The following is a 27,962-nucleotide window of genomic DNA, read 5'->3' as shown; positions in this document are numbered from 1 at the left end:
TAGTGCCTTAGGGATGGTGCTAGATGACTTAACATGTATATACTTTTTGAGACAGTCTCACTCTGTCACCCAGGCTGGAGTGCAGTGGCGTGATCATGGCTCACTGCAGCCTCAAAGGCCTGGGCTTAAATGATCCTTCCACCTCAGCCTCCCAGGTAGCTGGGACCACAGGCGCGTACCACCACGCACAACCAACTTTTTTGTACTTTTTGAAGAGACGGGGTTTCACCATGTTGCCCAGGCTGGTCCTGAATCCCTGACCTCAAGTGATCCGTCCATCTTGGCCTCCCAAAATGCTGGGATTACAGGTGTGAGCCACCTCACCCAGCCATATTTGTGTATATTCTATGACATAACGGTCACAAAATACCTGGAGCCCACTCCCTGTGGCGGCTTCACTCGTGTGTTCCTCTTCTACCACTAGCACCACCCCTTCCCAGAGCAAACCACGATTTGCATTTGTCTATTACTCAGTCACATCAAACAAAAGCTGCTTCATCGCATGCCCCTATGTCTACGCAAGCACTACTTCATTTGCTTGCCTGTGCGTTTCACGTGAATGGCACCCCTGCAGTCTCCTGGAACCTGCTCTTTTTACCTCAACTTTCTCCTCTTGACATTTATCCATATTAACAGCAGCTTTTTTGGTTTCACAATACATTTATTTAGAAAAGCAACATACAGTAACAGGTATTTCAGAGAATGCAGCAAAGTATAAAGATGCTTGGGATACAACCGCTGGCTTCTGCCTTCCACACACAGTGGGTTTTACCGTAACTGACCAGAGTCACTCTGGTGCCAGGAAGTTCCGAGCCAAGTCCGTGGCCACCACTGGAAGCTGTGGCTACCTCTGTGGACTGACGTTATGCTGGGCTTCATTGTTCTTTCATTTAACAAATGTGACGGGGACCGGGCTGGGGACACACAGGGGAACAACAGTTGGCCTCTGCCCATGGGAGCTCACAATCTAACAGCGAGATGGGGCACAAACGGCTAGCACAGGGCAGCATAGCAAGTGCCACCCAAGGTACAGGCTCAGGGTGCTACGGGGACATGCAAGAAGGCTGCCTGAGCTTTGGGTAGCTGGGAAGGCTTCCTGGAGGAGGTGAGGCCCAAGGTAGGGGTGAGCCTGGGCCAGGCAAAAGGCAGGCCTCTCGGCTCCCGTCTGTGGTTCCTCAACACCCTGTGTGTGCAGGCCCCTCAGCTGACCTGTCTTCTGTGAAATTCTCCATCCTGCTGTCTGTTCTATTCACACTGTGCTGCTTTGTCTTGGTGGTTAGCTTTCACAAGCACACATCTCATACTCCAAAACTAGGCTGCTATCTCCTGGGAGGTTTTTTTTTGTTTTTTTGTTTTTTGTTTTTTTGAGACGGAGTCTCTGTTGCCTAGGCTGGAGTGCAGTGGTGTGATCTTGGCTCACTGCAACACCTCCTGGGTTCAAGTGATCCTCCTGCCTCAGCCTCCCGAGTAGCTGAGATCACAGGTGCCCACCACACCTGGCTAATTTTTGTATTTTTAGTAGAGATGGGGATTCACCATGTTGGCCAGGCTGGTCTCGAACTCCTGACCTCAAGTGATCCGCCCGCCTTGGCCACCCAAAGTGCTGACATTACAGGGGTGAGCCACTGCGCCCTGCCTTGGAGGTTCTCTTACATTTGGTATTTTTTCATGACACCTATGACTATGCTTTGGAGATAGTGGCTGCCCCCACGACCCTGGCTGGGACCAAGACCATCAGCACTTCTCCATCACCAGGCTGAGCCAGGATGAGGTGGGTGGTCGCAGTAGGTGAAAAGGGGCCAAAGACACTCAAATGAAAGCCACAGAAGCCACACCTATGAGGCTGCTGCCTGGGTAGAGGGCCCAGAATACCTCCCTAAATGGAAAAAGGCAAAGCACATAGCAATCGTCTCAAGGGCAGTCATGTGAAAGACAGAAACAAACAAGTATCTTGCCACAACCCCAAACTAGACAACAGGGCGCATTCCCCTCATGGAACTCCCCGGGGACCTGCGGGCCCCAGAGCTGCTGTCGCTCAGTCGAAGGTGATCCGGAAGCTGCGCTCCTGCTCCTTGCGCCGGCCCTCGCACACCTTGGTCACCTCCTCCACCTTCCTCTGCAGCAGGGCCGAGTTCTGGTCAATCCACTGCAGTGAGTCCATGTGCGCGTTAAGGATCTTGCAGATCTGCTGCAGTGGGTCGCTGGTGTCGGCGGGGGCCCCGGACGTGTTCAGGTGCTCGATGATGTCCTTGAGATCCTGGGCCATGCGCTTGAGCTGTGCATCGATGTTCTCGGCCAGCTTGTAGGTTTTCTCACGCTCCTCGTCCGCGTGCTGCAGGTAGATGGTCCCGCTCTGCTCCTTGACCAACTCCTCCAGTGGGCTCAGCAGGTCTTCCAGCTCCTTCTGCTGGGACAGGATGAAGTCGAGCTCCTGGTCCAGCCTCTTCTGGTCCAGCTTCACCTTCTCCACCTCGCGGTGCAGGCTGGTGATCTTCTCTCCATTCTCGATCAGCGTGCGGTCCCAGGCGTTGACCTGGGTGGCCTGCTGGAGGAAGTGCCGCTCCTGGTCCTCTAGCTCCAGGCTCCATTTGTTGATCAGGCTCTCCAGCTGCGCATAGGTCATGGCGGAGCTGGCAGCCGCCCCTGCAGCTGCACCAGGGCCAGGTGGAGCAGTCACGGCGGCTGCTGTATTGCTGGGGATCCCGGCTGGCGCCAGTGGTTTTAAATTCAAGGCAAAGCCGGTGCTGCTGCTGCTGCTGCTGGTGGTGGTGGTGGTGGCGGTGGCAGTGGTGGATGTTGTTGTGGAGGTGCCGGAAGCTGCTCCAGGTGCCTTTAAGCTGAAGCCCTGTGTCCCGGCAGTGGGGGCTCCCGCTGTGGTCGCAGGGGTACAGAGGGAGAGTCCAGTGGCGGCAGACGAGGTTGGAGCAGTTGCTATTGATGCAAAGAGGGTGGGCCCAGTACTGGTGGTGGTGGCCGTGGGAGCAGCTGGCTGAGTGGCACCTGCTGTGGTGGCTGCTGGCGTGGCCGGAGTGAAGGGCAACACGGCAGGTGCTGTGGGCTGCGCTGAATTCCCTGCTGAGCCAATGTTAAAACCGGAGGGTTGGGCTGTGCTTCCACCAGTGAATGAGAAGCCTCCAGATGTGGTGGCTGGAGCCACAGAGGTGGTGGAGGGGCCAAACACAAAGCCGGTGGGTGCCGTGCCCTGGCTGGAGGTGACGGTGCTCGATATGGCATTAGTGAGGTTGCTGCTGCCCAGCCCAAAGCCGCTGGGGTTTGCCACGGCTGGGGTGGCGGCTGTGTTGCTCAAGTTGAGCTTTGAAGCACCGATCCCCAAAGAAAATCCAGTTCCCCCCGAAGCAAGAGTTGCTGTTCCAAAAGCAAAGCCTGTCGTCTGTGTGGCCGGAGTCTGGGTGGCAAGTGAGAACAGGCCGGTGGAAGGGGTACTTGTGGCTGGTTGGGAGGGAGCCCCAAAATTAAACCCTCCAGTGCCAGAGGTGGAGAAAGAAAACCCTGTAGCAGGTGTGGTTGTTGCCGTCTTTGCAGTGCCAAACGTGAACCCGCCTGTAGGGGCCCCAGTGCCTCCAAAATTAAACCCGCTCATGGCTCCGGACTCTGGTGGCGGCAGCTACTCTGGCTCCCAAAGCAAATCCGTCGATGTCTGCAACCTTGGGAAGATTTCTAAAGCAGAGGAAGTGACATTGTCAGATGGCAGTTTTGGAAAGGCAAGCTCAGTGGCATGACCGGGCACGGTCGGTTTGGAGGGTGGTGGGATGGGATAATGATACCATGCTGTGTAACCTAAACTAGGCTCTGCTGAATCGAGGATCCAGAAGCACAAATGCACGCCCCAGGGGTCAGGCACGAGGAGCCCGGGTGCTAGGGACGTGTGTGGCCATGTTCAGCACAGTGGAAAGCTCCCACTCTGTGGAGGACGAGGCGGGAGAACAGGACCTTGGACCCCCCTTAGCCTGAGGAGGAGATCAGATTTGAGGCACTGCCACAAGCAGGACTAGGACACACAAGAACAGCTGTAGGACCTGCTCCAGTGTGGGACCCAGTGAGGTTCCCTGGCCGACTCTAGCAGGGTGTGAGCGGATCAGCTCTTGCCACCCTGAGGGCCTCTCTGGACCTCAGAGAGAGAGATGGGGCCGGGAATCCAGGCTGGATGGCAGGGTCTGGGCTGCTGAAGGCCCCCCAGGCCCACACCTGCACTCTCTAAGAGCAGGAGAGGACGCTGGAACGCGCCCTCCTAACTCAGGGGAGGTCTGAAACCCATGTGCTCAGAGCACAGATGCCCCTGGCTGCAGTGATTGGCTCAAGGATAAACTAAGACCTGAGCCAGGCAATCAGAGCCTCCCCTGGGGTTTTTGCCAGGCGTGGAAGGCAGTTGCCTCCTTCACCTGCAGGTGTGGTGCAGAAGATTGCACCTGGGCCTCCCTTGGACACCTTCTCAACCATCTGCAGACACTGGGACATCACTGGAGACCATGAGCCCCACCAGAGATGGGTGGGGGTGGGGGAGGGATAAAGAGCACCCCAGAAGCCCCATGGGCCACAGCATTTCCGTTCAGTTCAAACTGACTTGATTTGGTAACATCTAACCGAAAAATCTCCCAGTGGTGCCGTCTATCAGCGGGAAGGTCAAAGGTTACCTGGTGAGGAAAGGGTGAGAGGGACTGCTGAATAGGTGTGGTTTTTTTTTCTTTTGGGAAAGGGTTTTGTTCTGTCATACCAGCTGCAATGCAGTGACATGATCACAACTCACTGCAGCCTCAACCTCCTGGACCCAAGTGATCCTCCCACCTCAGCCTCCCAGAATAGCTAGGACTACAGGTGCATGCCACCATGTGCGGATAATCTTTCTTATTTTTTGTAGAAATGGGATCTCCCTCTGTTGCCCTGGTCTTGAACTCCTGAGCTCAAGCGATTCTCCCTCTTTGTCCTCCCAAAGTGCTGGACTACAGGCGTGAGCCCTAAAGATGATCAGAAGTATCCTTAGAAGACGGCTTTGACTGACTGAAGAACAGAAGAAAGCTTGTGGTGACGAGAGCAGACTGGAGTGATGCGCTTTGGAATCGGAAGATGGCAGAGAGCCAGGAGCCAGGGAAAGCAGAAGCAGCTCTAAAAGCTAGAAATGGAAAGAGGGAGGCCCTGTCTCAAAAAAACAAAAGAATAATCAAAGTCAAGACTGAGAAGCCAAGTGCCAAACCCAGAGAAACACCCACGAGGTCTGTTTCCTCTTCCCTCTCTCCACGCCAGTTTTTAAATTGCTTGGTGTCTGTCCTCAGGAAATCCCCTTCTAGCTTGAGTAAGAGGCAATCTATCTCACTACCCCCACTCCTTCCACTGCACCCTTCTGCTTCCTCACAGGCCCCTAATTTTTGTTTCGTCTGCTCCTCCTTCTCCACACAGCCAAACAAGTCTGGGGAGATGACCCCAGGGCCAGCTGCACGCGCTCTGCCTTGTCTAAGCCAGTGGATCTCAATGGGTGTCCATCACCACTGATTGGGAGCATTCAAAACACACAAGGCTGTCAGTTCCACGAAGCCAGGCTCTCCGGGGCTGGGATGCTGTGGCCCTGGCATTTTCATAAAGCTCTCCTGGGGGATTCTGAGAAAGGTCTCTTCAAGAGGCCACGGCAAGTGCCTGAGCCCCCAGGACTGCTGGGGCCTGGCCCGGCCTACATCCATTCCTCCCGTTGTGGGACAGAACAAAAGTCCTCACTGCTGAGCCACCTCAAGCCGGTGTGTTGTTACTGGCAGCTAAAGGCATCTGAGCAGCTACACCTACACATCTCAGTTCTCAAGAACTCAGCTTAAAAAGCTTTTGCTATTAATAAGTTGTAGCTAAAATTTCCAAGAAGAGCATTTATAAAAAGCTCTTTGCAACTATGAAAAAACTACAAGAAAAACAATCTTCTGTGGGGACTTGCCTGGCTTAACAGTTCACCTTTTTTTTTTTGAGACGAGAGTCTCGCTCTGTTGCCCAGGCTGGAGTGGAATGGCACGATCTCGGCTCACTGCAACCTCTGCTTCCCGGGTTCAAGCGATTCTACTGCCTCAGCTTCCGAGTAGCTGGGATTACAGGCGCATGCCACCATGCCCGGCTAATTTTGTATTTTTACTAGAGACGGGGTTTCTCCATGTTGGCCAGGCTGGTCTTGAACTCCTGACCTCAGGTGATCTGCCTGCCTCAGCCTCCCAAAGTGCTGGGATTACAGGCGTGAGCCACCGTGCCCAGCCAATAGTTCACCATTTATTAAGTGCCGTGCTGGTTTCCAATACTTCAGGTGCCAGGGATCTATTCACAATGGTGAACCCATACCGATCTAGCCCTGATCCATGCAGTGTAGATGTAATAGGGCCAGGTGAGGTGGCTCATGCCTGTAATCCCAGCACTTTGGGAGGCTGAGGTGAGAGGATCGCTTGAGCCCAGGAACTCGAGAACAGCCTGGCCAACATAGCGAGATCCTGTCTCTACAAAAAAAAAAAACCACACACACACAAAAATGAGTTGGCCATGGTGGCAGGCGCCTGTAGTCCCAGATACTGAGATGGGAGGATTACTGGAGCCCAGGGAGGTGGAGGCTGCAGTGAGCTGTGATTGTGCCACTGCACTACAGCCTGGGCAACAGAGTGAGACCCCATCTAAAAAAAAAAAATAGACATAGCATTACTCACCTTTTCCTAAAAGCAAACTTTGCGGCAGATCCATTTTACAAATGAGGAAAGTGAAGCCCAGAGTGGTTAGCTAAGCCATGGCCCCTGCCCTTGAGGCAGCCAGAGTCAAATGTCAGCTCTACAATCAGGGCTCAGGGCAGGGGCAGGGCTGGGTCACATGCTATAGGAACAGGTTCCAGGGAGAAGCTGAGCACTGCAGATGCAGCATCAGCCAGGGAAAGGATGGCGGTGGGGAAAGGTGCCGTCCACGCAGGAGGAAAGGCCTGTGTGAAGACAGGGAGGCTGAAACAGCAGACATGCCTCTGGGTGCTAAGTGATTGGGTGCTTCTGAAGGGAGATGTTTATGTGTGAAGGACTGACTTGCCAAGCCTGGGCTGTTCAAATCTGCACATTCCAAAGAGAGAAAATGGCCCTTGACCAGCTCTGGGAGAATCTCTATGTTCTTGAAATGTCCTGCCAGGTAAGAGCGCCTTTGTTTACCTGGGGCCTCAGGCCCCTCTAGACAGTCCATGTTGATGCTGTGACCTAGAGTGGGGGCTTTGGGTCATATGGTATGAGCACGACCTCTGGAGGGGCTGGAGTCAGCAGACCTCAGTTCAGCCACACGGGCGCGCCACGTCTACAGAACTGCTCCTCCCCACAACCCGGGCCGCCAACACTCCGTGTTACCATACGCTGTTGCTGGGAGAACTGAGCGCTGTCCGCGGGACTCTCTCTCTACCTGGAGAGGACAGCTGGAAGCTCGTGCCTGGTCTCTCTCGGGGCTTTTGCATCTCTCCCCTTTGCTGTTTTCAGTTTGTATCATTTCTCCGTAATAAACCGTGACCGTGACTGTGACTAGAAAGCTTTGCTGAGCTCTGTGAGTCTTAGCTCATCACTGAGCCGGAGGGTGGTCTTGGGGACTGTGGGCCACGTGACAGGTCGGAGAATTTGGCAGAGCTATACATATCATGCTAACGGTTCGGGCGTTATATTGAGCGAGCCGCAGGTGGACTTTATGGGTGTGGGGGAGGAACCGTAGGGGTAGAGGCTGGAGGCCAGGTGGCTTAGAGAAGACTGGGAGAAGGTCCAGGCCAAGAGCCCGAGGCCTGAACTGGGACTCAGAGAGGACAGCATCACAATTTGAGCAAAGTGTTAAATTTGCACTAAAACCACAGGGTCTATTCCCAGTCACCAAAGCCTGAACCAAGACCACAGGGTCTGTCCAGGTTAATAGTGACAGGCCAGGCATGATGGCTCACGCCTGTAATCCCAGCACTTTTGGAGGCCAAGGTGGGAGGATTGCTTAAGCCCAGGAATTTGAGGCAAAAAACAAAAAAAAAAAAGCCACAAATACTAGAACTTGGGAAGTTTCTCACAAATGCAAACTATTACGAGCTCTGATTCCGGAATTACCACATTTGCCAAAGGGGAGAGTTTCCTTACCAAAGAAGCTGATGGTGCTGGTGGCAGTGGGAGGAAGCAGGGAGGAACCCAAACTGAGGGAGTGGTGCATTTCCAGGGAAAGGAGGAGGGTATGCCTGGGCCTGTGCTCAGGGCTGGGTGGCTGTGACCATCTGTAGTTTACCCAGGCAGGACACAGCTCCAGAGAAGCGCTGCCTTGAAGTCACCAAGGGAAGCACTGGCAGAGCCGCCAGTCCCTTCCCTTCCTGCCTGCCCCAACATTTACCCTTGAGTTTCAAACAACACAGGCGCCTTCACAGCCCTGGGGACCCAGAGGAACACCCACTTGGGATTCAGATGCAGAATCATCTGAATTCAGGTGGGTACATCCCACCCCCATCTGTGAGAACCAGGGTTCTTTGCTGTCACCTCAGCCTTCAGTCAGCTCTACTACCTTACCTCCATCTGTGATTCTTGTGCCACTCCAAGTCCCAGTTTCTCTTTTTTTTCTTTTGAGATGGAGTCTCGCTCTGTCGCCCAGGTTGGAGTGCAGTGGTGCGATCTTGGCTCACTACAACCTCTGCCTCCTGGGTTCAAGCAATTCTCCCACCTCAGCCTCCCGAGTAGCTGGGATTACAGGCGCCCACCACCATGCCCAGCACATTTTTGTATTTTTAGTAGAGACAGGGTTTCACCATGTTAGCCAGGCTGGTCTTGAACTCCTGACCTCAGGTGATCCGCCTACCTTGGCCTCCCAAAGTGCTGTGATTACAGGCGTGAGCCACTGTGCCTGGCCCCCAATCCCTTTCCTTAGATGCCTAGGACAGGAGTCTGTGCCTGGGAAAGAATACAGGAGACCTCAACTTTGGACCAAAAGAAAAGGAAGAATTAGGATGTGTGTTATGTGTTGCGGGGGCGGGTAGACAGAAAAACGGCCCCCAAACATGCCCACACTCTGATCCAGGACCCTGTCAACGTGACCTTACATGGCAAAGGGACTTTGCAGATGTGACGACCATGAAGAGGTTACCCTGGCTTATCCACGTGAGCCCCAGGTGACCGACCACAAGGGTCCTTCAGGGAGGCAAGAGAGGAGTCAGAGGGAGATGTGCCTATGGAGGAATGGACTGAGAGACGCTGTGCTGCTGGCTTTGAAGATGAGGGGACCACAAGCCAAGGAACACAGGCGGCTTCGGCCTCTAGAGCTGGAGAAGGACAGAGCCTCTCCCCTAGAGTCTCCCAAAGGAACCACACACCATGCACCCATTTAGACTCCGGACTCCCAGCACTGTGAAAATACATTCCTGTTGCTTTAAACCACTACATTTGTTACGACTTTTACAGCAGCCACTAGAAACTAATGGGGGTATGTTGAGGGACGACAGAGAAAGAACAGAATGAAATCTAGATAGGTGGATGGGAATACACAGAGCAGAGTTGGGGTTGAGAAAAGGGCTGGGGTCAGGGGCAGGTCTGCCCTTGTGCATGGAGACCAAGGCGGCTGGTACAGAAAGGAAAGTGAGGTGTGACTGAAAATCCAGACATCCCCTGGTGCTGGGGCAACCCTGCCAGGGCTGTGGATGTGTGTGGGTGGATTGCCACTGACACCCAGCCATGACAGGCCATCTACGACGGGAGGGAAGGACAAGGTTGCCTTGGAACACAGAGGAAGCTAATGGTGGGGATGGGGTCGCTCCACTGGGCCAGATTTCCGCTTGTTCCCTGCTGTATTCGCAGCACCCGCAGCAGTGCCTGGTACACAGTAGGGACTCAGTAACAACCACTTACTAAGGACCTACTGTGTAACCGGTGCCGTGCCAGGAGCACTGTGCTGCGGCACACAGAGCCCTTCCTGGGTGGGAAACAAGTGCAGACTCCCCAAGGCCGCCCAGCAAACAGCAGCCCCACGATGGGAAACCAGAGCTTTCTGGGGCCAAATCTTGACATTCTGCCTGGGACGGGAAGGTTTCACTGAGGAAAAGATGTTAGAATTAAGTGTTGGCCAAGTGTGGTGGCTCACATCTGTAATCTCAGCACTTTGGGAGGCTGAGGTGGGTGGATTGCCTGAGGTCAGGGGTTCGAGACTAGCCTGGTCAACATGGTGAAACCCCGTCGTCTCTACTAAAAATACAAAAATTAGGCTGGGCGCAGTGGCTCACGCTTGTAATCCCAGCACTTTGGGAGGCTGAGGAGGGCGGATCACGAGGTCAGGAGATCGAGACCATGGTGAAACCCCGTCTCTACTAAAAATACAAAAAAAAAATTAGCCGGACATGGTGGCGGGCACCTGTAGTCCCAGCTACCTGGGAGGCTGAGGCAGGAGAATGGCATGAACCCAGGAGGCGGAGCTTGCAGTGAGCCGAGATCGCGCTACTGCACTCCAGATTGGGCGACAGAGCGAGACTCCGTCTCAAAAAAAACAAAAACAAAAACAGTAACAAAAATTAGCCTGGCATGGCGGTGTGTGCCTGTGACCCCAGATAGAGGTGGGAAGATGGCTTGAGCCCAGGAGTTTGAGGCTGCAGTGAGCTGTGATCACGCCACCATACTCCAGCCTGGGCGACAGAGTGAGACCCCGTCTCAAACAAATAAAAAAGTTCTGGGAGGCACCTGAACAAAGGCCCATGGCATTTGGCTGACAGCCACCTGGTGGCACTGCTGACAACGCAGAGCCCAGAGCCCAGACGCGGGAAGGACGGGGTGCGGAGCTGTCTCCGCGGGACCTCCCCTTTCTCCATGGAATTCATTATTTCAGATTTGGGGGAAGTATGACCGGTGGAACCAGAGAGACCAGAACAGGGGAGAAAAGAGCAGAGAGTGAGGGAGTGGAGAGGAGAGAAACAACGGGAGATCAGAGATGGGCTGGGCCCAGCTCAGGGAAATTTGATTCCCGCTGAGGCTCAGATGCTGTCCTCGGACACTGCCTTCCCTCACTTGCCCTCCCGTGGGGACCTCTGGCCAGGACCATCTCCATGAGTGCTAGTGCTGGGATTCTCCATCTGCCAAGTCTAACTACTCTGCTTCTTAACTGTCTCCTGAATCAGTTCCTCTTTCCTTTGCGTCAAAGAAAATCCACCTAAACCTTGAAGAACAGATCAGCTCCAAGTCTGCCCTTCAAGAACTGAAGTCAACTGACCGACAGCTTCCTAAGCAGACCTTAGCCAAGGCAGATGCTCAAGCGGTCCAGGCCAAATGGCCAGACCAGAATGCCTTGGGAGCATGAGGCCATGGGTGGGCTCCGGTGGGTCAGGGTCAGGGTTATGTTTGGAAAGACTCACCGAGACTCTGTGTGGGAGGAGTGAGGAGACTGTTGCAGTCGCCTGGCAGGAGCTGGCGGTGGCCTGTGCTTCCCTGTCCCACTCTCTTACATAATTACCCTGCCTGGGGTATGGCCAACCCCATTAGTGGAAAACAGCGGGCTGGGCATGGTGGCTCGCGCCTGTAATCCCAGTACTCTGGGAGGCCGAGGTGGGTGGATTACCTGAGGTCAGGAGTTCGAGACCAGCCTGACCAACATGGTGAAACCCCCATCTCTACTAAAAATACAAAAATTAGCCAGGTGTGGTGGCGCATGCCTGTAATCCCAGCTACTCGAGAGGCTGAGGCGGAGGTTGCAGTGAGCTGAGATCGTACTACTGCACTCCAGCCTGGGCGACAGATCGAGACTCTCTCTAAAACAAACAGACAAACAAAACAAACAAAAACCCAAAGCCATGGAGAGGGTCTGCTTTCCTTTTTCTTTTTTTTTTTTTTGAGACAGTCTCACTCTGTCATCCAGTGCAGTGGAATAATCATGGCTCACTGCAGCCTCGACTTTCTGGGCTCAAATGATTCTCCCGCCCTAGCCTCCCGTTAGCTGGGACTACAGGCATACGCTGCCATGCCCAGCTAATTTTCGATTTTTTTGTAGAGATGGGGTCTCACTATGTTGCCCAGGCTGGTCTCCAACTCCTGGGCTGAGGCCATCCTCCCACCTCTGCCTCCCAAAGTGCCAGGATTACAGGCACGAGCCACCACGTCCAGCAAGGGTTGCTTTTCTAAGCCAAATCTGTGACATGGAATTCAGCTCCTCTCTCTCACCCCTATGTTCACCTCCACCAAAAGGCCACCTCTCCTCCACAGAACCAGGTATCCCCAACAGCAGGGAGGGAGGAAGGGACAGGGATACCTGTGGGTTTTCAACTGTCCTCTCTCTCCTCCTTAGGCCACCTGGCATTCTGGTCCCATTTTCCTCCCTGATGCCTTTCAACCTACAGGCGTAACCGACTTGCATTAAGGACCTGTGTGGGGACAAAGGAACAGGGTGTGTATAGCTGTGTGTCTGTCAGCTCCTCGGGGGAGAAGCTGTGATGGATCAAGCTGTCTTCCCCAGGCTGTCACTGGAACTTTTACTGCATGTTCAGATGTTTCAATGCCTAAATGTTCCTGTATGCTCACTACCCAGGAGGTCGCACCACCCTGCCACAACCCAATGACATTGGTGGGCATTTAAAAAAATAAAAACTAGGCTGGGAACAGTGGCTCACACCTGTAATCCCAGCACTTTGGGAGGCGGGGGGCCGATCACCTGAGGTCGGGAGTTTGAGACCAACCAGCCTGACCAACATGGAGAAACCCCATCTCTACTAAAAAAATTACAAAATTAGCCAGGTATGGTGGTGCATGCCTGTAATCCCAGCTACTCGGGAGGCTGAGGTTGCAGTGAGCCGAGATCACACCACTGCACTCCAGCCTGGGCAACAAGAGTGAAACTTGGTCTCAAAAACCAAAAAACAAACAAACTAACTCATTTGGTGAATAGGTAGTATGTTCACATTGTTCTAACTCAAAAGGTACAAAAGGGAATACTGTGGCCTGTCTTCCCTGAGTCCCACAGCCACCCAGCCCTGCTCCCTGGAGACAGGCTGCTATTGCACGTCTTTGCAGAGACTTGCTGTGCATTTAAACAAAAGCGTGGTTTGCACTATCCCCACCTGTACACAAAAGGCAGCCTGCTAGATGTACTGTTCTGTACTGTTCTTTCTTTATCTTAGAAATCGTTTTAAGCAGGCTTATTCTCCTCGCCCGGGTAGATGAGAAAACTGAGGCCCTCAGAGGGGGCCGACTTGCCCAGGGTACCAAAATCCTGCCTCTGCCACTTGCTACACAGGACGGCCTCAAGGCAGTAGCTAAATGATTTGTGGATTCACTGGTTCTCAACGACGGCTAATTAGCAATTACTTTCTCCTTTCCACTCCCCAGGCCCAGAAGCTACCAAAGGAGCTCAGGTCGTGGGACCAACAGCAATTTTCCCCACAGGAAAAACGAATCAGCTAAGACAACCATGGAAAAGTCAGGAAACAGCCAGAGAGAGATTTTAAGGAAGATTCTAGAACCACTGCTCGCTCTTAATATAAAAGAATAGGACTGGAAGAGACTTGAGGAATACTCTGGTGCCAAGGCTTCTTCCTTTTTGGCCAATAACTTTTATTTCTTTCCCTTGTATTGAAAGATTTTTTTCTCCTCTATCTACTGCATTAAAAATTTTTTTTTTCTAAGACAGGGTCTTATTCTGTCTCCCAGGCTGGAGTGCAGTGGTGCAATCACAGCTCACAGCCTCGACCTCCTGGGCTCCAGTGGGCCTCCCATCTCAGCCTCCCTAATAGCTGGGATTACACGCGTGTGCCACCACACCAGCTAATTTTTTTTGAGACGGAGTCTCACTCTGTCACCAGGCTGGAGTGCAGTGGTGTGATCTCAGCTCATCGCAACCTCCGCCTCCTGGGTTCAAGCTATTCTCCTGCCTCAGCCTCCCAAGTAGCTGGGACTACAGGCGCGTGCCACCACACCCAAACTTTTGTATTTTTAGTAGAGACAGGGTTTCACCACGTTGGCCAGGATGGTCTCAATCTCTCGACCTCGAGATCCGCCTACCTCGGTCTCGAAAAGTGCTGGGATTACGGGCATGAGCCACCACGCCCGGCCCAGGAGTTTCTTTTCAGGGTGATGAAAATGTTCTAAAATTGATTGTGGTGATGGCTGCACAACTCTGTGAATGTACTAAAGCCACTAAGTTGGACACTTTGATAAATGGATATGGATTATACAGTATCTCAATAAAGCCACTCAACCAACCAACTGACCAACCAACCAGGGGGTGCTGGGAAGGGGTTGAGAGGCCGCAGTGAGGCTGTAGGGGCGGATAGGCATCAGGCTCAGAGCTGACTTTACCCCGAGGGCAATGGCTTGGGCAGAGTTTCTAAGGGCAGGCCCATGCCTTCCTTGGAGTGGCCGGTAATGCTGGTTGACTACAGGCTGGGGAAGAGCCTAGAGCTGAAATGCTCTGGTCAGCGGTGCAGGCGCAGGACACCAAGGCCTGGAGAGGGACTGAGCCATCAGGGCTGAGGGACTCTGAGAGCAGCGGACAGGCGTGTGTGGCGGGGGAGGAACAGCACACACCTGCGCCCCCTCCGCAGCCCCTCTTCTCGTCAACATCAGCTTCCCTGGGGAGAGGCAGTGATGCTGGTGGGGGAAGGAGGGAAGGGCCCAGGCCGGGCTGTGGTGGAGACGGTTGCTATGGAGGTTTCTCTGGGAACCAGGTGAAGGCAGCCAGAGGATGGGGGCAGGGTAGCTTTCATTTTGAGAACTGGAACCAAACACAGCCCCTTCCTGCCTCGGCGGCCATCTCCACACCCACATTTCATGGTATTTCTCACGCACTGGGCTGTTTCCAGGGCTTCACCTGTTCTCACACACTTAACTTTCCCCCAGCAATGTGATGAGGGGAACTACCATGGCTCCATTTAAAATGAGCAAACTGAAAAGGGGAGAGGACGTCATCACCTGCGCAAAGCCCCACAGCCAGTAAGGGCTGGCCCCGGTGTCTGGCCCCACAGCTGAGCTCCTAACCGCACCGAGCCTCTCCAAAACATGGTCTTTTTTGCTCCCCATTGTCACCACCATCACTGTCCCCTGCCCCATCCAGCCCCTCCCATTCTCCAGAGACTTCCTGGGCCATCTCCATGACCTTCCAGACCAGCCTGGGCTTCACTCTCAAATCGAATTCAGGATGATCCGCCCGCCCCAGCTGCAGATGATGGCCTGAGACGCCTGCAGGGAAGAGAGGGGCGTCCGCTGCTCGCCAACCCCCAACCATTCCTGCTCTGTGGTAGGTCAGGAAGAGGGCAAAGGAGTCTGCATCAAACTGGGCTAAGGCCTGGCGCTCTGATGGCCGCTGACCTCAAAACTCTCCATGGGGGGTACCCCCGTGCCCACTGAGGGGGCACCTAGGGAGCCTAGGGGTCCCGTGAGGCCCTCCCACCGTGGTTCCCTGCCTCTGCCTCTCTCCCCGCAGCTCCGACCATGACCATCCATCCTATGAGTGCTGGCTGGGCTCAAGCCCAGGTACTTTCCTCCGTGCCCAAGCGACCCTGTAGGAACCACGTATCCTGGGCCAGACGAATGCAGGAACTGCCTCCTCTGGACGCAGCGGTGGCTCTCACCTCTCACCTCCCTTCCATCTTGGCAGGATGAGCGCATTTGCTGCGAGAAAGCAGCCCCGACGGCAGGGCCCTGGGGACCCAGGCCAGGCCACTATGACCACGAGGGACCAAGACGACAAGTCCACTCCTGAATCACGCCTCAACACAGACACCGCGATGTTCAAACCACAGAAACGACCAAACACCCCTCCTGGCTCAGCGCTGCTGGCTGTTTATCAACTAACGGCACTAGCTCCCTTTGCTTCTCCGGGCTCGAGGTCAAACAGATCCGAGTCATGGGCTTGCGCCCGACACAGCCCAACTCCTAAAGTTAGCCCAAACGCCCCCTTATCGAGGTGCCCCGCGGGTCCCTGTGGGGGACAGTCTTCTGCCGCAATAAGCAATGTGCTCCTGGTGGCCTCTGGCTGGGGGCATGGGGACTAGGAAGAGAGTAGTAAGACACCAGCCTCACTTCCAGCAGGCATCCTGAACCTCAGAAGGATTCTTTAGGCCTCCTCTGCTCCCCAGAAACACTGTCCTCCCCCTACTTCACATGGGACCGGGCTGTGCCGGAAAGAAGCCCTGCTCCGTCTCACTGCTTGTAAAGTCCAGCACAGAGGGGACCAGCCTCAATCCTCGGAGACTCTTGGAATGAGGGCTCGGCTCCTTTTGCTCTCTGCTATGCACAGAGGATGACAGCTGTAGGGAGGGGAAGTCACAAAGGGCCAGCAGCCTGAGTCCTGTCCACACTGGTGGTTTGCTGGGGTTTTCCAGGTTTTTCTGAATTACTTGCCTACCTTTAAAACTTGGATCTCACAGAAAAAAAAAACAAAACTGGATTTCCAGCTTCTCCTGTGAAACCAGCAGCTTTGCACCACCAGCGCTACCAGTATTGCTGCGGCCCTGGTGCCTTTCAGGGGCCCAGGTGCTTCTGGGAGCCACCCCTCCCTCTGGGCCTGACACAGGGCCCGAGGTGGTCAGCAGTTCACCGGTCCAGGCCTCTTCCCATGTCAACCCCCTGCCCCTCCACACTGCCCTGAGGTGGTTCTATGATTGTGCCCATTTTACTGATGAGGTGACCACAGGTCGGGGGGTACTGCATCTTGTCCCAGGCCACTAAGCGGTGAGTGATGGCATCCTGGGCTCTAGGACACTGGTGTCAGTTGTTATCAGTTTGCTGTGTCCTTTTTTTTGCCTAAGAGCTGTGACTGCTTCTACTGAAGGGACAAGGGCGGGCACAAGGGAGGGAAGGGGCTCTGGAGGACTGCGGGCCACGTGGCAGCCTGAGCTGTCTCCCAGCCCCTGCGTCATCCTCTCCCCAACTGAGCTGGCCTTGGCCTGCCTGCCCTTGTTTGCCAGGACTCCCACCTTCAACCCCGGCACCCCTGGCCTGCGTGACCCAGTTACCCTCCCTGGCTCCTCTCAGGGACCTCAGTATCACATTTGCTGGCCTCTGTGCTGAGCAACTCATTAGAAAATGTATTGATGCCTACGGAAATAGCAGCACAGGGCGGGGGGTTGTGGGGAATGATTCTGGGAATGAGGAGGGCCCTGACTTTGCCCTCGAAGCGTTCGGGGGAGCAGTCACGTAGGCAGACACCTGTGCGAGGTGGATCTGAAAGCAGAAGCAGGCGTGGCGGGAACAGAGGAGAATCACACGCAGACCTGGGCGCCAGCAGGCGCTGGCTTCACTGATGCCATCTCCACAGCGCTCCCACACCAGGCCCCAGAGCGGGAACTACTGCTCACTGGGCACTTCCCGTATGCCAGGCCCCACTCTAGGTACTTCGCACATTTACACATTTAATCCTCAAAACCACTGTCTGCAATGGACCATCTCATCCCCATTTTACGGAGGGGAAACTGAGTCACACAGACAGGATGCCACTTGCTGAGGGTCACAGAAGTGGTGGAGTTGGGGTGTGAACCCAGCAGGCTGGCTCTAGGGCCCATGCTCTGACCCACGCTGCAGAAAGCAGCCAAGGCTCAGGCAGATGAGGGCGCTGCCTGCACTCCAGTCTACAACTGAGTGCTGGGCCCAGGACCAGAACCCAGGTCTGTCTGATGCAAAACTCGGAGCCTTTTCCATCATGCCAGGAGGTCACCTTGATTGGGAAAGCAGTGAGGGGTTGCGACAATAGCAGGGCGATGGCACGGTGCAGGTGCAGGCGGGAATCGATAGCGTCTGGCAGCCGTGAGCAGCAGCAAGCCTGAGGTGAGGGTCGGGGCTTGGAGGCCTCCCAGAGACTACACAATGGGCCTCAGGGCCCTGGAAGCTGTGCAGCATGGTGGAGGCTGAGGTCCCATCTAACTGGCAGTGTGATTTTCACAACTCCCCTTACCTCTCGGGACCTCAGTCTTGTCTCCTGCTAACAAGCCTCTGTGATCTGAGGCCCCTTCTTGACACCGAGCCTCAGATTTCTCAGGGTCCTGCACGGATGGCTGATCTCCCTCCCTCTCCACACCCCCCTACTCTTGCTGTGCTGGGGTTCTCCCTTATCCAAAGCTCTGCTAACCAGGAGCGGTTGCCAGGTGTGCTGGGGTCCCCAGAGAATCCAACTCCCCCTCCCCGTCAAACAGCCAGGGCTGATGCAACCTGCCTGCAAACACCGCCTCACTCCCCAAGCCAGGCCCCTCCGCACCGAAAAAGAGTCCCCAGTAGCCCCACCCTTGCTTCAAGCCCCAGCTCAGGAGTCGAAGGGGAGCTCGAGGCTGGGGGAGGCCAGGACACGAGTCCTGAAGGGGCCACAGGCCTGGGTCGGGAATGTGCACACGAGGGGACTCAGGGTTCGAAGATCTGGGGAGGAGGGTCGCAGGCAACCACTGATGACCCGCTGTGAACTAGAACAGGCTGGGAGGGGCTGGAGAGCTAAGGGTGCCAACTGGCACCCACTCACCCTGAGTCCAGCTGCTAAGTCTGGCTGGGCTGAAGTGGGTGGGACCCAATAGCTAGAGAGAGAAGGCGGCAAAAGGGTGGGGAGGGGAAGCAGAGTCCCTGCCCAGACACCTCTGCAGCCAGCATAAACCGCACATAGCCAGCAATGGAATTCTCCTACTGACCAAGCTATTAAAAATTACCCAGGCCGGGCCAGGCACGGTGGTTCACGCCTGTAATCCCAGCACTTTGGGAGGCCGAGGCGGGTGGATCACCTGAGGTCGGGAGTTTGAGACCAGCCTGACCAACATGGAGAAACCCCATCTCTACTAAAAATACAAAATTAGCCATGTGTGGTGACGCATGCCTGTAATCCTAGCTACTCGGGAGGCTGAGGCAGGAGAATCTCTTGAACCCAGGAGGCAGAGGTTGTGGTGAGCCGAGATGGCGCCATTGCGCTCCAGCCTGGGCAACAAGAGCAAAACTCCATCTCAAAGAACCAAAAAAACTAAAAAACAAACAAAACAAAACAAAAAACCCAGGCCAGGCACAGTGGCTCAGGCTTGTAATCCTAACACTTTGGGAGGGCGAGGCAGGAGGATCGTTTGAGTCCAGGAATCAGGAATTCAAGACCAGCCTGGGCAACATAGTGAGACGCACCCCCATCTCTACTTTAAAAAAGCATCCTACCTGGCCATCCTCTCAATATCCTGCAATCCCAGTCCGAGACAAAACCAAATGGAAGCACATTCCATAAAATACCCAACCAGCATTTTTCCAAACTGTTAAGGTCATGAAGGACAAGGAAAGTCTAAAACCAGTCACAGGCCAGAGGAGGCTGCGGAGCTATGATGCCTAAATATAACGTGGCATCCTGAAGGCATCCGGAAGGAGCAGAAAGGGCATTAGGGAACAACTATCAAAATCAGAATCAAGTGTGGTCAGAATCAAGAATGGCATTTGGTCAACGGTAACATACTGATGTTGCCTTGGTTGTGACAAATGTGGCAAAGTAATGTAAAATGTTTTTTTTTTTTTTGAGACGGAGTCTCGCTCTGTCACCCAGGCTGGAGTGCAGTGGCGCGATCTCGGCTCACTGCAAGCTTCGCCTCCTGGGTTCACGCCATTCTCCTGCCTCAGCCTCTCCGAGTAGCTGGGACTACAGGCGCCCGCCACCACGCCCGGCTAATTTTTTGTATTTTTAGTAGAGACGGGGTTTCACCGTGGTCTCGATCTCCTGACCTCGTGATCCGCCCGCCTCGGCCTCCCAAAGTGCTGGGATTACAAGCGTGAGCCACCGCGCCCGGCCTGTAAAATGTTAATCGGAAAAACTAAGTGAAGAGCATACAGAAATTCTCCGTATTATCTTTGCAACTTTTCTGTTGAGTCAATCTACAATTATTCCAAAATAAAATATTTTGTTTAAAAAATAACCCCCTTGGGTGCGGTGGCTCACGCCTGTAATCCCAGCACTTTAGGAGGCCGAGGCAGGCAGATCACGAGGTCAGGAGTTCGAGACCAGCCTGACCAACATGGTGAAACCCTGTATCTACTAAAAATACAAAAATCAGCCAGGCGTGATGGTGCGTGCCTGTAATCCCAGCTACTCTGGAGCCTGAGGCAGGAGAATGGCTTGAACCCGGGAGGCGGTGGTTGCAGTGAGCTGTGACGGCACCACTGCACTCCAGCCTGGGCAAGAGCGAGACTCCGTCTCAAAAAAAAAAAAAAAAAAAAAAAAAAAAGCTAGATCTTGCTTAAGGCTGGGTGTGGTGGCTCATGCCTGTAAATCCCAGCATTTTGGGAGGCTGAGGTGGGTGGATCACCTGAAGTCAGGAGTTCAAGACCAGCCTGGCCAACATGGCAAAACCCCGTCTCTACTAAAAATACAAAAATTAGCCGGGCGTGGTGGTGGGCACCTGTAATCCCAGCTACTTGGGAGGCTGAGGCAGGAGAATTGCTTGAATCTGGGAAGTGGAGGTTGAGGTGAGCCAAGATCATGTCACTGCACTCCAGCCTGGGCGACAGAGCAAGACTCTGTCTCAAAAAAACCAAACCAAACCAAACCAAACCAAACCAAACCAAACCAAACCAAATCCAACCCAGTCCCCATGTACAATCTAGAAGGTCTTCTTAGGAGAAGATTCTGCCAGCGGGGGGGGCGGGTAGGGCACGTCTGTGTGTCCTTACCACTGGCAGTCTGCCCAACAGTCTACCCTTAATTCCATCTGCTTTTGTTCAAAAATCTATACAGCAATGGAATGAGAACACATCCACCTTAATTACAGCAATAACAATAACCACTTTTATGTAGCACCTACTGTGTCCCAGGCATTAGTCTAACTGCTTGACACGGATTAACTCATTTAATCCTTGTAACAGCCCTAAGAAGTAGGTACTTTTTTTTTTTTTTTTTTTTGAGAGGAGGTCTCACTCTGTCACCCAGACTGGAGTGTGGTGGCACAATCTCGGCTTACTGCAACCTCCGCCCCATCCCAGGGTTCAAGTGATCCTCCTGCCTTAGCCTCATGAGTAGCTGGGACCACAGGCGCAAACCACCACACCCGGCTATTTTTTTGTATTTTTGGTAGAGACAGGGTTTCACCATGTTGCCCAGGCTGGTCTCGAATTCCTGAGCTCAAGCAATCTGCCCACTCAGCCTCCCAGCGTGGTGGGACTACAGGCATGAGCCACCGTGCCTGGTCCAGAGGTAGGTATTCTTAATGCCACTTTGTACCACAGGGGAAACTGAGGCACAGGGAAGGGAAATGGCTAGGGTCACACAGCTAGTAAGAGGGGTGCAGTCAGGTTTTGAACTCATATAATCTGGCTCCAGAGTCTACGCCAGGGATGTATAAAATTTGGCTTCCTGGGGCCACATTGCAAGAATTGTCGTAGGCCACACATAAAATACACTATTGATAGCTGATGAATTAAAAAAAAAAAAAATCGCAAAAAATCCGCATGTTTTGGGAAGGTTTACACATTTTTGTTAGGCTGCATTCAAAGCTGTTCTAGGCCGCATGCGGGCCCACGGGTGGGACAAGCTCAGTCTATGCTCTTAGCTGCTACTCTGTATACTGCCTCAGTGATAACACAGCTCCTATAGGCCCAAGAAAATATAGGGCAAGTGATCAAATACTGGCAGAGTGGACAGTAAGTGCTCTAAGGGAAGGTGGTCAGATCCCAAGAAGGACTTCCTGCCCGCAACAGGTAAGGGAGGAGAAAGAAGCTTGTGTGTAACGCTCAATACCAGGATTCCTCCACCTTCTCTGGACCTTGATTCAGTCTCCTAACTGCCACAGAAGGGATGAAGGTTGAACTCCAGCTGGGATGTCCCGATGTGGATGGGACAAGGTGGGTTTCTGCAACAGAGAAAAGACCGACATCCACCTCGGCTGGTGGAGGGCCCAGTGAGAAGGGGCAAGATGGCTACCCTCTGACTAAAGGGAAACGGAGATCTTCCGTTTTTGGCAGGGCTGGGACATAGTTCCTATCCAGCGGAGGCTGAAGGACGGTTTGAAAGGAAGCCAAGGGCAAGGGATGGAGAAAAGGACGCAGCTGGGGCCTCGATGTCTGAATCCCTGCCAGGGGATGGGGCCTGGGCACCCATCATTTGGAATGGAAGATGAGGATGGCTGGAAACACACTTTAGAGGAATGAGGGAGACAGAAGAATGACAGCAGGTATTGGACAGTCCAACGTCTGCGGCTCTTGCAAGGCGTAAGGAAGAAGTGAGACTGGGCCCCAGAGTTCCTATTAATAAAATATGCTGGGACCGGGCGCGGTGGCTCACGCCTGTAATCCCAGCACTTTGGGAGGCCAAGGCGGGCGGATCACGAGGCCAGGAGATCGAGACCATCCTGGCTAACAAGGTGAAACCCCGTCTCTACTAAAAATACAAAAAATTAGCCGGGCGTGGTGGCGGGCGCCTGTAATCCCAGCTACTCGGGAGGCTGAGGCGGGAGAATGGTGTGAACCCGGGAAGCGGAGTTTGCAGTGAGCCGAGATAGCGCCACTGCACTCCAGGCTGGGCGAAAGAGACGGAGAGACTCCGTCTCAAAAAAAAAAAAAAAAAAAAAAGTTGAACAGGAATGTATGAGTTGAGCTCTGTGCATAAGGCTTGCCGGACATCGTCTTACTTGAGTCTCATAAACCCACCAGGAGAGTTGATTTTTCTTATTTTACGGATAGGGAAATGAAGTAAGAGAACTTAAGTTATTTGCCCGACGCCATCCTAGCAGGTCTGTGTTTGGGAGAGTGCTGTGACTCATGCTGGACTCTAACCCACGAGGGTTTCTCAGAGTCAGCAGTTGGGGGATGAAGAGATGAAAAGTGTGACTGGCAGGAAATTCTGCAAGCAAGGAAAGGGAAAGAGAAATTAACTGGTGCAGGTCTGCGGGAAGCGAATGAGGCTGGATCCTCAAAATCACAGGAGGAAGCAGCCCCAGACCTCAGAGGCAGAAAGAGAAAGAAACCAGAGCTTAGAGTCAGAAGGAGGAGGAAACCAGACCCTGGGGCAACAAGGAGAGGGCTGGATCCCCGGCTCAGAGGGAGGAGGCCGGATCCCCAGCTGAGAGGGAGGAGGGGCCCAGACCCTAGGAGTGGGAAGGAAGGGTTCAGATCCCCTGATCCCCAGGAGGAGGGGACCCGGCTGCCTCCCGGTTGGGGCCGCGCGAGGGCGGGGCGCGGAAGGATCCAGGCGGGCCGTGCTGCGCCACCCGAAATATATCTGTCCCCAGTCCCCGGGGCCGCCTCATTCCCTGTCTTCGGATCACAGTCTCTTCTCACTACAGCGTCGCCGCCTCTGCCTGCAGTAGACCCGGCCATGGCTCTGTAGCCCCGACCCCTTTGTGCCCCCGGCCCGTCTCCGCGCTCACCACGCCTGCGTTCTCCGCTGCCACCTTCTTTCTTCAGCGGAGGCCGCCGCCGCCTCTCCTTGCTGCAGCCATGGAGTGAGTAACCGCTTACCTCTCCTTCTCCAACCGCCTTTCCCGCCCTTTCGCAGCTCGTGGCCCTCTTTAGGGAGCCCTGGGGGGGTGGGGAGCCGCGAGCAGGGAATCACGGTCGCGCAGGCGCAGAAGAGGTACGGTGGGCCGAAGGCGCGCGGCTGCGCATGCGCACCGGGGCCGGGGCCGGGTGGGAGAGTTCTAGACTTGATGTTTGTCAGCACGTGTACAGCTGGGCCTGCGCACTCCAGGGGAAGGTGTGTTTTTTTTTTTTTTCTAAACGATTCTGCGTGCTTGGTTGTTCTTGCGCAGTAGCCCACCAGTGCCCCGTAGTGAATGAGCTGCGGGCCCTGAGTGGCCGCACATGCGCACTGATCCTCAAGAAGGCGGAAGTGTAAAAGCAATTGGACCGCTCGGGCTACGTAGCATGCGCTTTGGCCCTCGGCGCAGAGCCGCGTGTGGACAGGTGGCGTTCGGGTAGCCGTTCTCCGCCTGCCCCCTCTACCATCCTCCACCCTCCCTGCTCCACGTTGCCCTGGCTCACAGCCCAGCTTCCTTCCTTTTAAACCAGGCACCTGCTGAGGCGGGGACTGGCTTAGATTGACAAGGCAGAAGGCGGGGCCTAGAGCCAACCCTCTAAGTGGGTGGGGCTAGAACCACTCGTCACGATGGGTGGGACTTCGGAAGCCCACTGTGAGAAGGGGCGGGGCCAAGCCAACCTTTAGCTGAGGGGTGGGGTTTCGATGTGACAAAGAGGCGGGGCCTCGGGGAATCGGGGAGGGGCGGAGCTAAATAAACAATGGAGGCGGGGCTTGGAGGGGCAGGGGCAAAGCGAGGAGTAGGATTTGAGTGTATAACATTGCTGAAGGGCTGGGGCCTGGGGCAGTTCCCCTGGGAACTGGTTTGGGATGGAAGCTAGGAAGGCAGTGGGGCCAAAAGTAAATATTTTAGAGGAAGGGGCGTGGCTGGAAGATGTCCCTGGGATTGAGTTTTTCCTTGAGGCGAAATATTCTGAGGTGGATGGGAGGGGCCTAAGGTAATTCCCCTGGGAGACCTTTAGGTTTCTGTATTGGGGGAAGGGGTGGGGCATCGGTCCTACCTTAGGACCTAAAGAAATTCCCTTGGGAGTGGGTGGGGCTCAGAGATTTGGGTAAAGAAAGGGCAAATTTAGAATTCGGAGAGGCTGAGGCTTAGTGTTCTAATACGTGGTTGGAAGGGGGAGGGAGGAGCCCCGTGGACGTGCCTGGGTGTGTGGCTTGGCTTCCCCATGATTTTGGCCGGTGGATGAGGCTGTCCTGACCCCACCCACTCTTGTCTCACACGTGTAGGTCTTCCACTTTCGCCTTGGTGCCTGTCTTCGCCCACCTGAGCATCCTCCAGAGCCTCATCCCAGCTGCTGGTGCAGCCTCTCCTGTTGCCATCAGTGCCCAGCACCTGTGCTACAACCATGTCACTCCTGGCGACCCTGGGGCTGGAGCTGGACAGGGCCCTGCTCCCAGCTAGCGGGCTGGGATGGCTCGTAGACTATGGGAAACTCCCCCCGGCCCCTGCCCCCCTGGCTCCCTATGAGGTCCTTGGGGGAGCCCTGGAGGGCGGGCTTCCAGTGGGGGGAGAGCCCCTGGCAGGTAAGGGCAGGTGGAAGGTGGAGCTGGGGAGTGGAGGGCAGGGGAAGATGGGGGAGAAAGAACTCATCCACGTATTCAATAAATACTGAGTGCCTACAATGTGCCAGGCACTGTTTTAGGTGCTGAGGATACGGCTGGGAACAAGAAGAACATGGTCTGTGCCTTCCAGCAGCTCACACTGTGGGGAGTAGACCAGAGATAAATTAAATGACAGTGTATTGGAATAAGTCAGAAACACCTAGCAGCTGAGCTACAAAATGACAAAGGGGACCTAATATAGAATGGGTAGCCAGAAAACCTTCTCCAAGTAGGTAACATGTTGACCAAGGCATAAATGATGGGAAGGAAGCCAGGCATGATGGCCTGTAATCCCAGCACTTTGGGAGGCCTAGGTGGGGAGAATTGCTTTAGTCCAGGAGTTCAGGACCTGGGCAACATAGCAAGACCTCATATCTATAGGAAAAAAAAAATTAGCCAGGCATGGTGGCGCACGCCTGTAGTCACAGCTACTTGGGAGGCTGAGGTGGGAGGATCTCTTGAGCCTGGGAGGTCTAGGCTGCAGTGAGCCAAGATGATGCCACTGCACTGCAGCCTGGGCAACAGAGTGAAACCCTATCCCTTAAAATTAAAAAAAGTAGGGAAGGAATGAGGAAAACACCCAAGGGAAGAGCATTTTAGTTGGAGGGAACTGCATATGCAGAAGCCCTCAGGAGGCAGGAATCATTTCATTCATTACTGTATCCCAAATGCTTGGCACATAGTGGGTTTTCAATAATTAATAAGTAAAGATGAAACAAGGTGTATGTGTGTGTATCTGTGTGTGTAATGTGATCTAGTTTGCCTTTTAAGAACAGAGAATACATAGAGACACCACAGATACAGAGTACTTGGTAAAGGAGATGTTGGAATGGTTAAAAGAAATGCTTGGTTGACTGTTGCTTGAGTCATTGGTTGGTTGGCTGGTTCTTTCTTTTTTAATTTTTTAATTTTTTTTTTTCCCCTGGACCGTCTTATGGGTTAAGACTGATTCTTTCATTGGCTAATTTGTTGGGTTTTGGTTAACTGGTTCATTGGTTGATTAATGGGTTGATTGGTTGGTTGACTGATTTATTTGGTTGGTTGACTGATTCCCTGATTGATTGGTCGACTAGTTCATTGGTTGATTGGTTGGTTGGTTGGTTTGTTAGTTGGTTGGTTCATTGCTTGGTTGACTGGGTGGTTAGATGGTTGATGGTTGGTTGGTTGGTTGGTTGACTGGTTTATTGGTTTATTCACTGGTTTGTTGGTTTATCGACTGGTTTGATGATTCAGTGGTTAGTTGTTTTACTGAATGAATGGGACAGATGCGCCTGAATGAGACGTGAGTGAGTACCCAACTAGGCAGAAGACCAGCAACTCAGGGAATTTTGTGTCCCTCCCCACTTTAATCCCAGGTGATGGCTTCTCTGACTGGATGACTGAGCGAGTTGATTTCACAGCTCTCCTCCCTCTGGAGCCCCCCTTACCCCCAGGCACCCTCCCCCAACCTTCCCCAACCCCACCTGACCTGGAAGCTATGGCCTCCCTCCTCAAGAAGGAGCTGGAACAGATGGAAGACTTCTTCCTAGATGCCCCGCTCCTCCCACCACCCTCCCCGCCGCCACCACCACCACTCCCACCAGCCCCCTCCCTCCCCCTACCCCTCCCCTCCTTTGACCTCCCCCAGCCCCCTGTCTTGGATACTCTGGACTTGCTGGCCATCTACTGCCACAACGAGGCCAGGCAGGGGGAGGTGGGGATGCCGCCTCTGCCCCCGCCACAGCAGCCCCCTCCTCCTTCTCCACCTCAACCTTCTCGCCTGGCCCCCGACCCACATCCTGCCACCACCCGAGGGGACCGCAAGCAAAAGAAGAGAGACCAGAACAAGTCGGCGGCTCTGAGGTACCGCCAGCGGAAGCGGGCAGAGGGTGAGGCCCTGGAGGGCGAGTGCCAGGGGCTGGAGGCACGGAATCGCGAGCTGAGGGAACGGGCAGAGTCTGTGGAGCGCGAGATCCAGTACGTCAAGGACCTGCTCATCGAGGTGTACAAGGCCCGGAGCCAGAGGACCCGTAGCTGCTAGAAGGGCAGGAGTGTGGCTTCTGGGGGCTGGTCCTCAGCTCTGGCCCCATCATCCCCCTGCCTCCACCTTCATTCCAAACCCCTCTCGGCCGGGCGCAGTGGCTTATGCTTGTAATCCCAGCACTTTGGGAGGCCAAGGCAGGAGGATCGTTTGAGGCCAGGAGGTCAATACCAGCCTGGGCAACATAGTAAGACCCTGTCTCTATTAAAAGAAAAAAATCAACCCTTCTTCCCCACAAAACCACCCAACTCCTCTCTACTTTTATCCTTTCATCCTCTCTCTGCTTTTATCACCTCTCTTGCGTATTTCTGGATCTTCTTCCCTCTTCTCTCGTCCAAATCATGAAATGTTTGGCCTTAGTCAATGTCCATGCCGAGGCACTGAGGCCCACAGGGAAGCAGCTGGGAGCTTGGAAACCTGGTCTCTTGAATTTCAAACCTGGTTTCTTGCAGGTGGTTGTCGGGTGGGTGGAGTGGCGACAGGACAGAGTTGAAGGACTATGCAAACGAGGAAGTAAGTCAGGGCGGGCTTTGAGAAGGGTACCCATATCCTACAGGCAAAAAGCAGGCTAGGCGACCTTGGGGACACTACGCTAAGGGAGGGAGCCTAAAGGCAGCCGGGTTTGCAGTGCGGGAAGATGAGCAGGCCAGTGGGAGGGGGGCAGGGCAGGGCTGTAGTTGGTGACTGGGTGTTCATTTTAGCTCTGAGAAAAAAATCAGTGTTTTGTGAATGTGTTGGAGAGGGGCTGTGTCTGGGTGAGGGATGGTGGGGTACTGATTTTTTGGGGAGGTTATGAGCAAAAATAAAACATTTCCTCTGGCCTGTGCATCTTGTCTTTGAGAGAAGCAGCTGGGGAGAGGTGGCCTTGTAACCTCAGCACTTTTGAGAGGCTGAG

The 27,962-nt window shown here is 54.2% G+C and overlaps 3 protein-coding genes across 5 annotated transcripts in view; 1 reads left to right on the top strand and 2 right to left on the bottom strand.

Annotated features, from left to right (window-relative positions):
- Window positions 1–23,376, bottom strand: part of IL4I1 (interleukin 4 induced 1) — a 40,981-nt gene extending 17,605 nt beyond the window's left edge. The window contains exon 1 of the mRNA XM_063614964.1: window positions 23,276–23,376. The gene's annotated coding sequence lies outside the window, so the exon portion shown is untranslated. The remainder of the gene's footprint in view (window positions 1–23,275) is intronic.
- Window positions 641–23,678, bottom strand: NUP62 (nucleoporin 62). 3 transcript variants are annotated; one of them, XM_055238423.2, is made up of 3 exons: window positions 23,276–23,406; window positions 21,649–21,760; window positions 641–3,678 (listed from the first exon to the last, which is right to left on the bottom strand). In XM_055238423.2, exon 3 carries the CDS (start codon window positions 3,599–3,601, stop codon window positions 2,036–2,038), a length of 1,566 nt encoding a protein of 521 aa, XP_055094398.1. In that variant the 5' UTR covers window positions 3,602–3,678; window positions 21,649–21,760; window positions 23,276–23,406; the 3' UTR covers window positions 641–2,035. The 3 variants fall into 3 exon arrangements, with proteins under 3 accessions (XP_055094398.1, XP_055094400.1, XP_055094399.1); XM_055238425.2 differs by lacking the exon at window positions 21,649–21,760 and having other exon boundaries at window positions 23,367–23,678; XM_055238424.2 differs by lacking the exons at window positions 21,649–21,760; window positions 23,276–23,406 and adding an exon at window positions 8,809–8,895.
- On the top strand, window positions 23,207–27,893 carry ATF5 (activating transcription factor 5). The gene is made up of 3 exons (XM_055238433.2): window positions 23,207–23,350; window positions 24,673–24,969; window positions 26,403–27,893. The coding sequence occupies exons 2-3, from the start codon at window positions 24,792–24,794 to the stop codon at window positions 27,065–27,067; spliced, it is 843 nt and encodes a 280-aa protein (XP_055094408.1). The 5' UTR covers window positions 23,207–23,350; window positions 24,673–24,791; the 3' UTR covers window positions 27,068–27,893.
- The last annotated feature ends 69 nt before the right edge of the window (window positions 27,894–27,962 follow it).

This window comes from Symphalangus syndactylus, chromosome 13, assembly GCF_028878055.3.
Source record: "Symphalangus syndactylus isolate Jambi chromosome 13, NHGRI_mSymSyn1-v2.1_pri, whole genome shotgun sequence".
In the NCBI taxonomy this organism is placed as follows: Eukaryota; Metazoa; Chordata; class Mammalia; order Primates; family Hylobatidae; genus Symphalangus; species Symphalangus syndactylus.
The sequence above is the reverse complement of the archived record's forward strand: the minus strand, read 5'-3'. Positions and strand labels throughout refer to the sequence as shown.

What these genes read in the sequence shown, in the direction of transcription:
- NUP62 (XM_055238425.2), bottom strand. Translation starts at nt 3,601, where the DNA reads ATGAGCGGGTTTAATTTTGGAGGCACTGGGGCCCCTACAGGCGGGTTC.
- ATF5 (XM_055238433.2), top strand. Translation starts at nt 24,792, where the DNA reads ATGTCACTCCTGGCGACCCTGGGGCTGGAGCTGGACAGGGCCCTGCTC. An exon ending in GGGGGGAGAGCCCCTGGCAG is followed by an intron (nt 24,970 to 26,402) that starts GTAAGGGCAGGT and finishes CTTTAATCCCAG; the next exon opens with GTGATGGCTTCTCTGACTGG.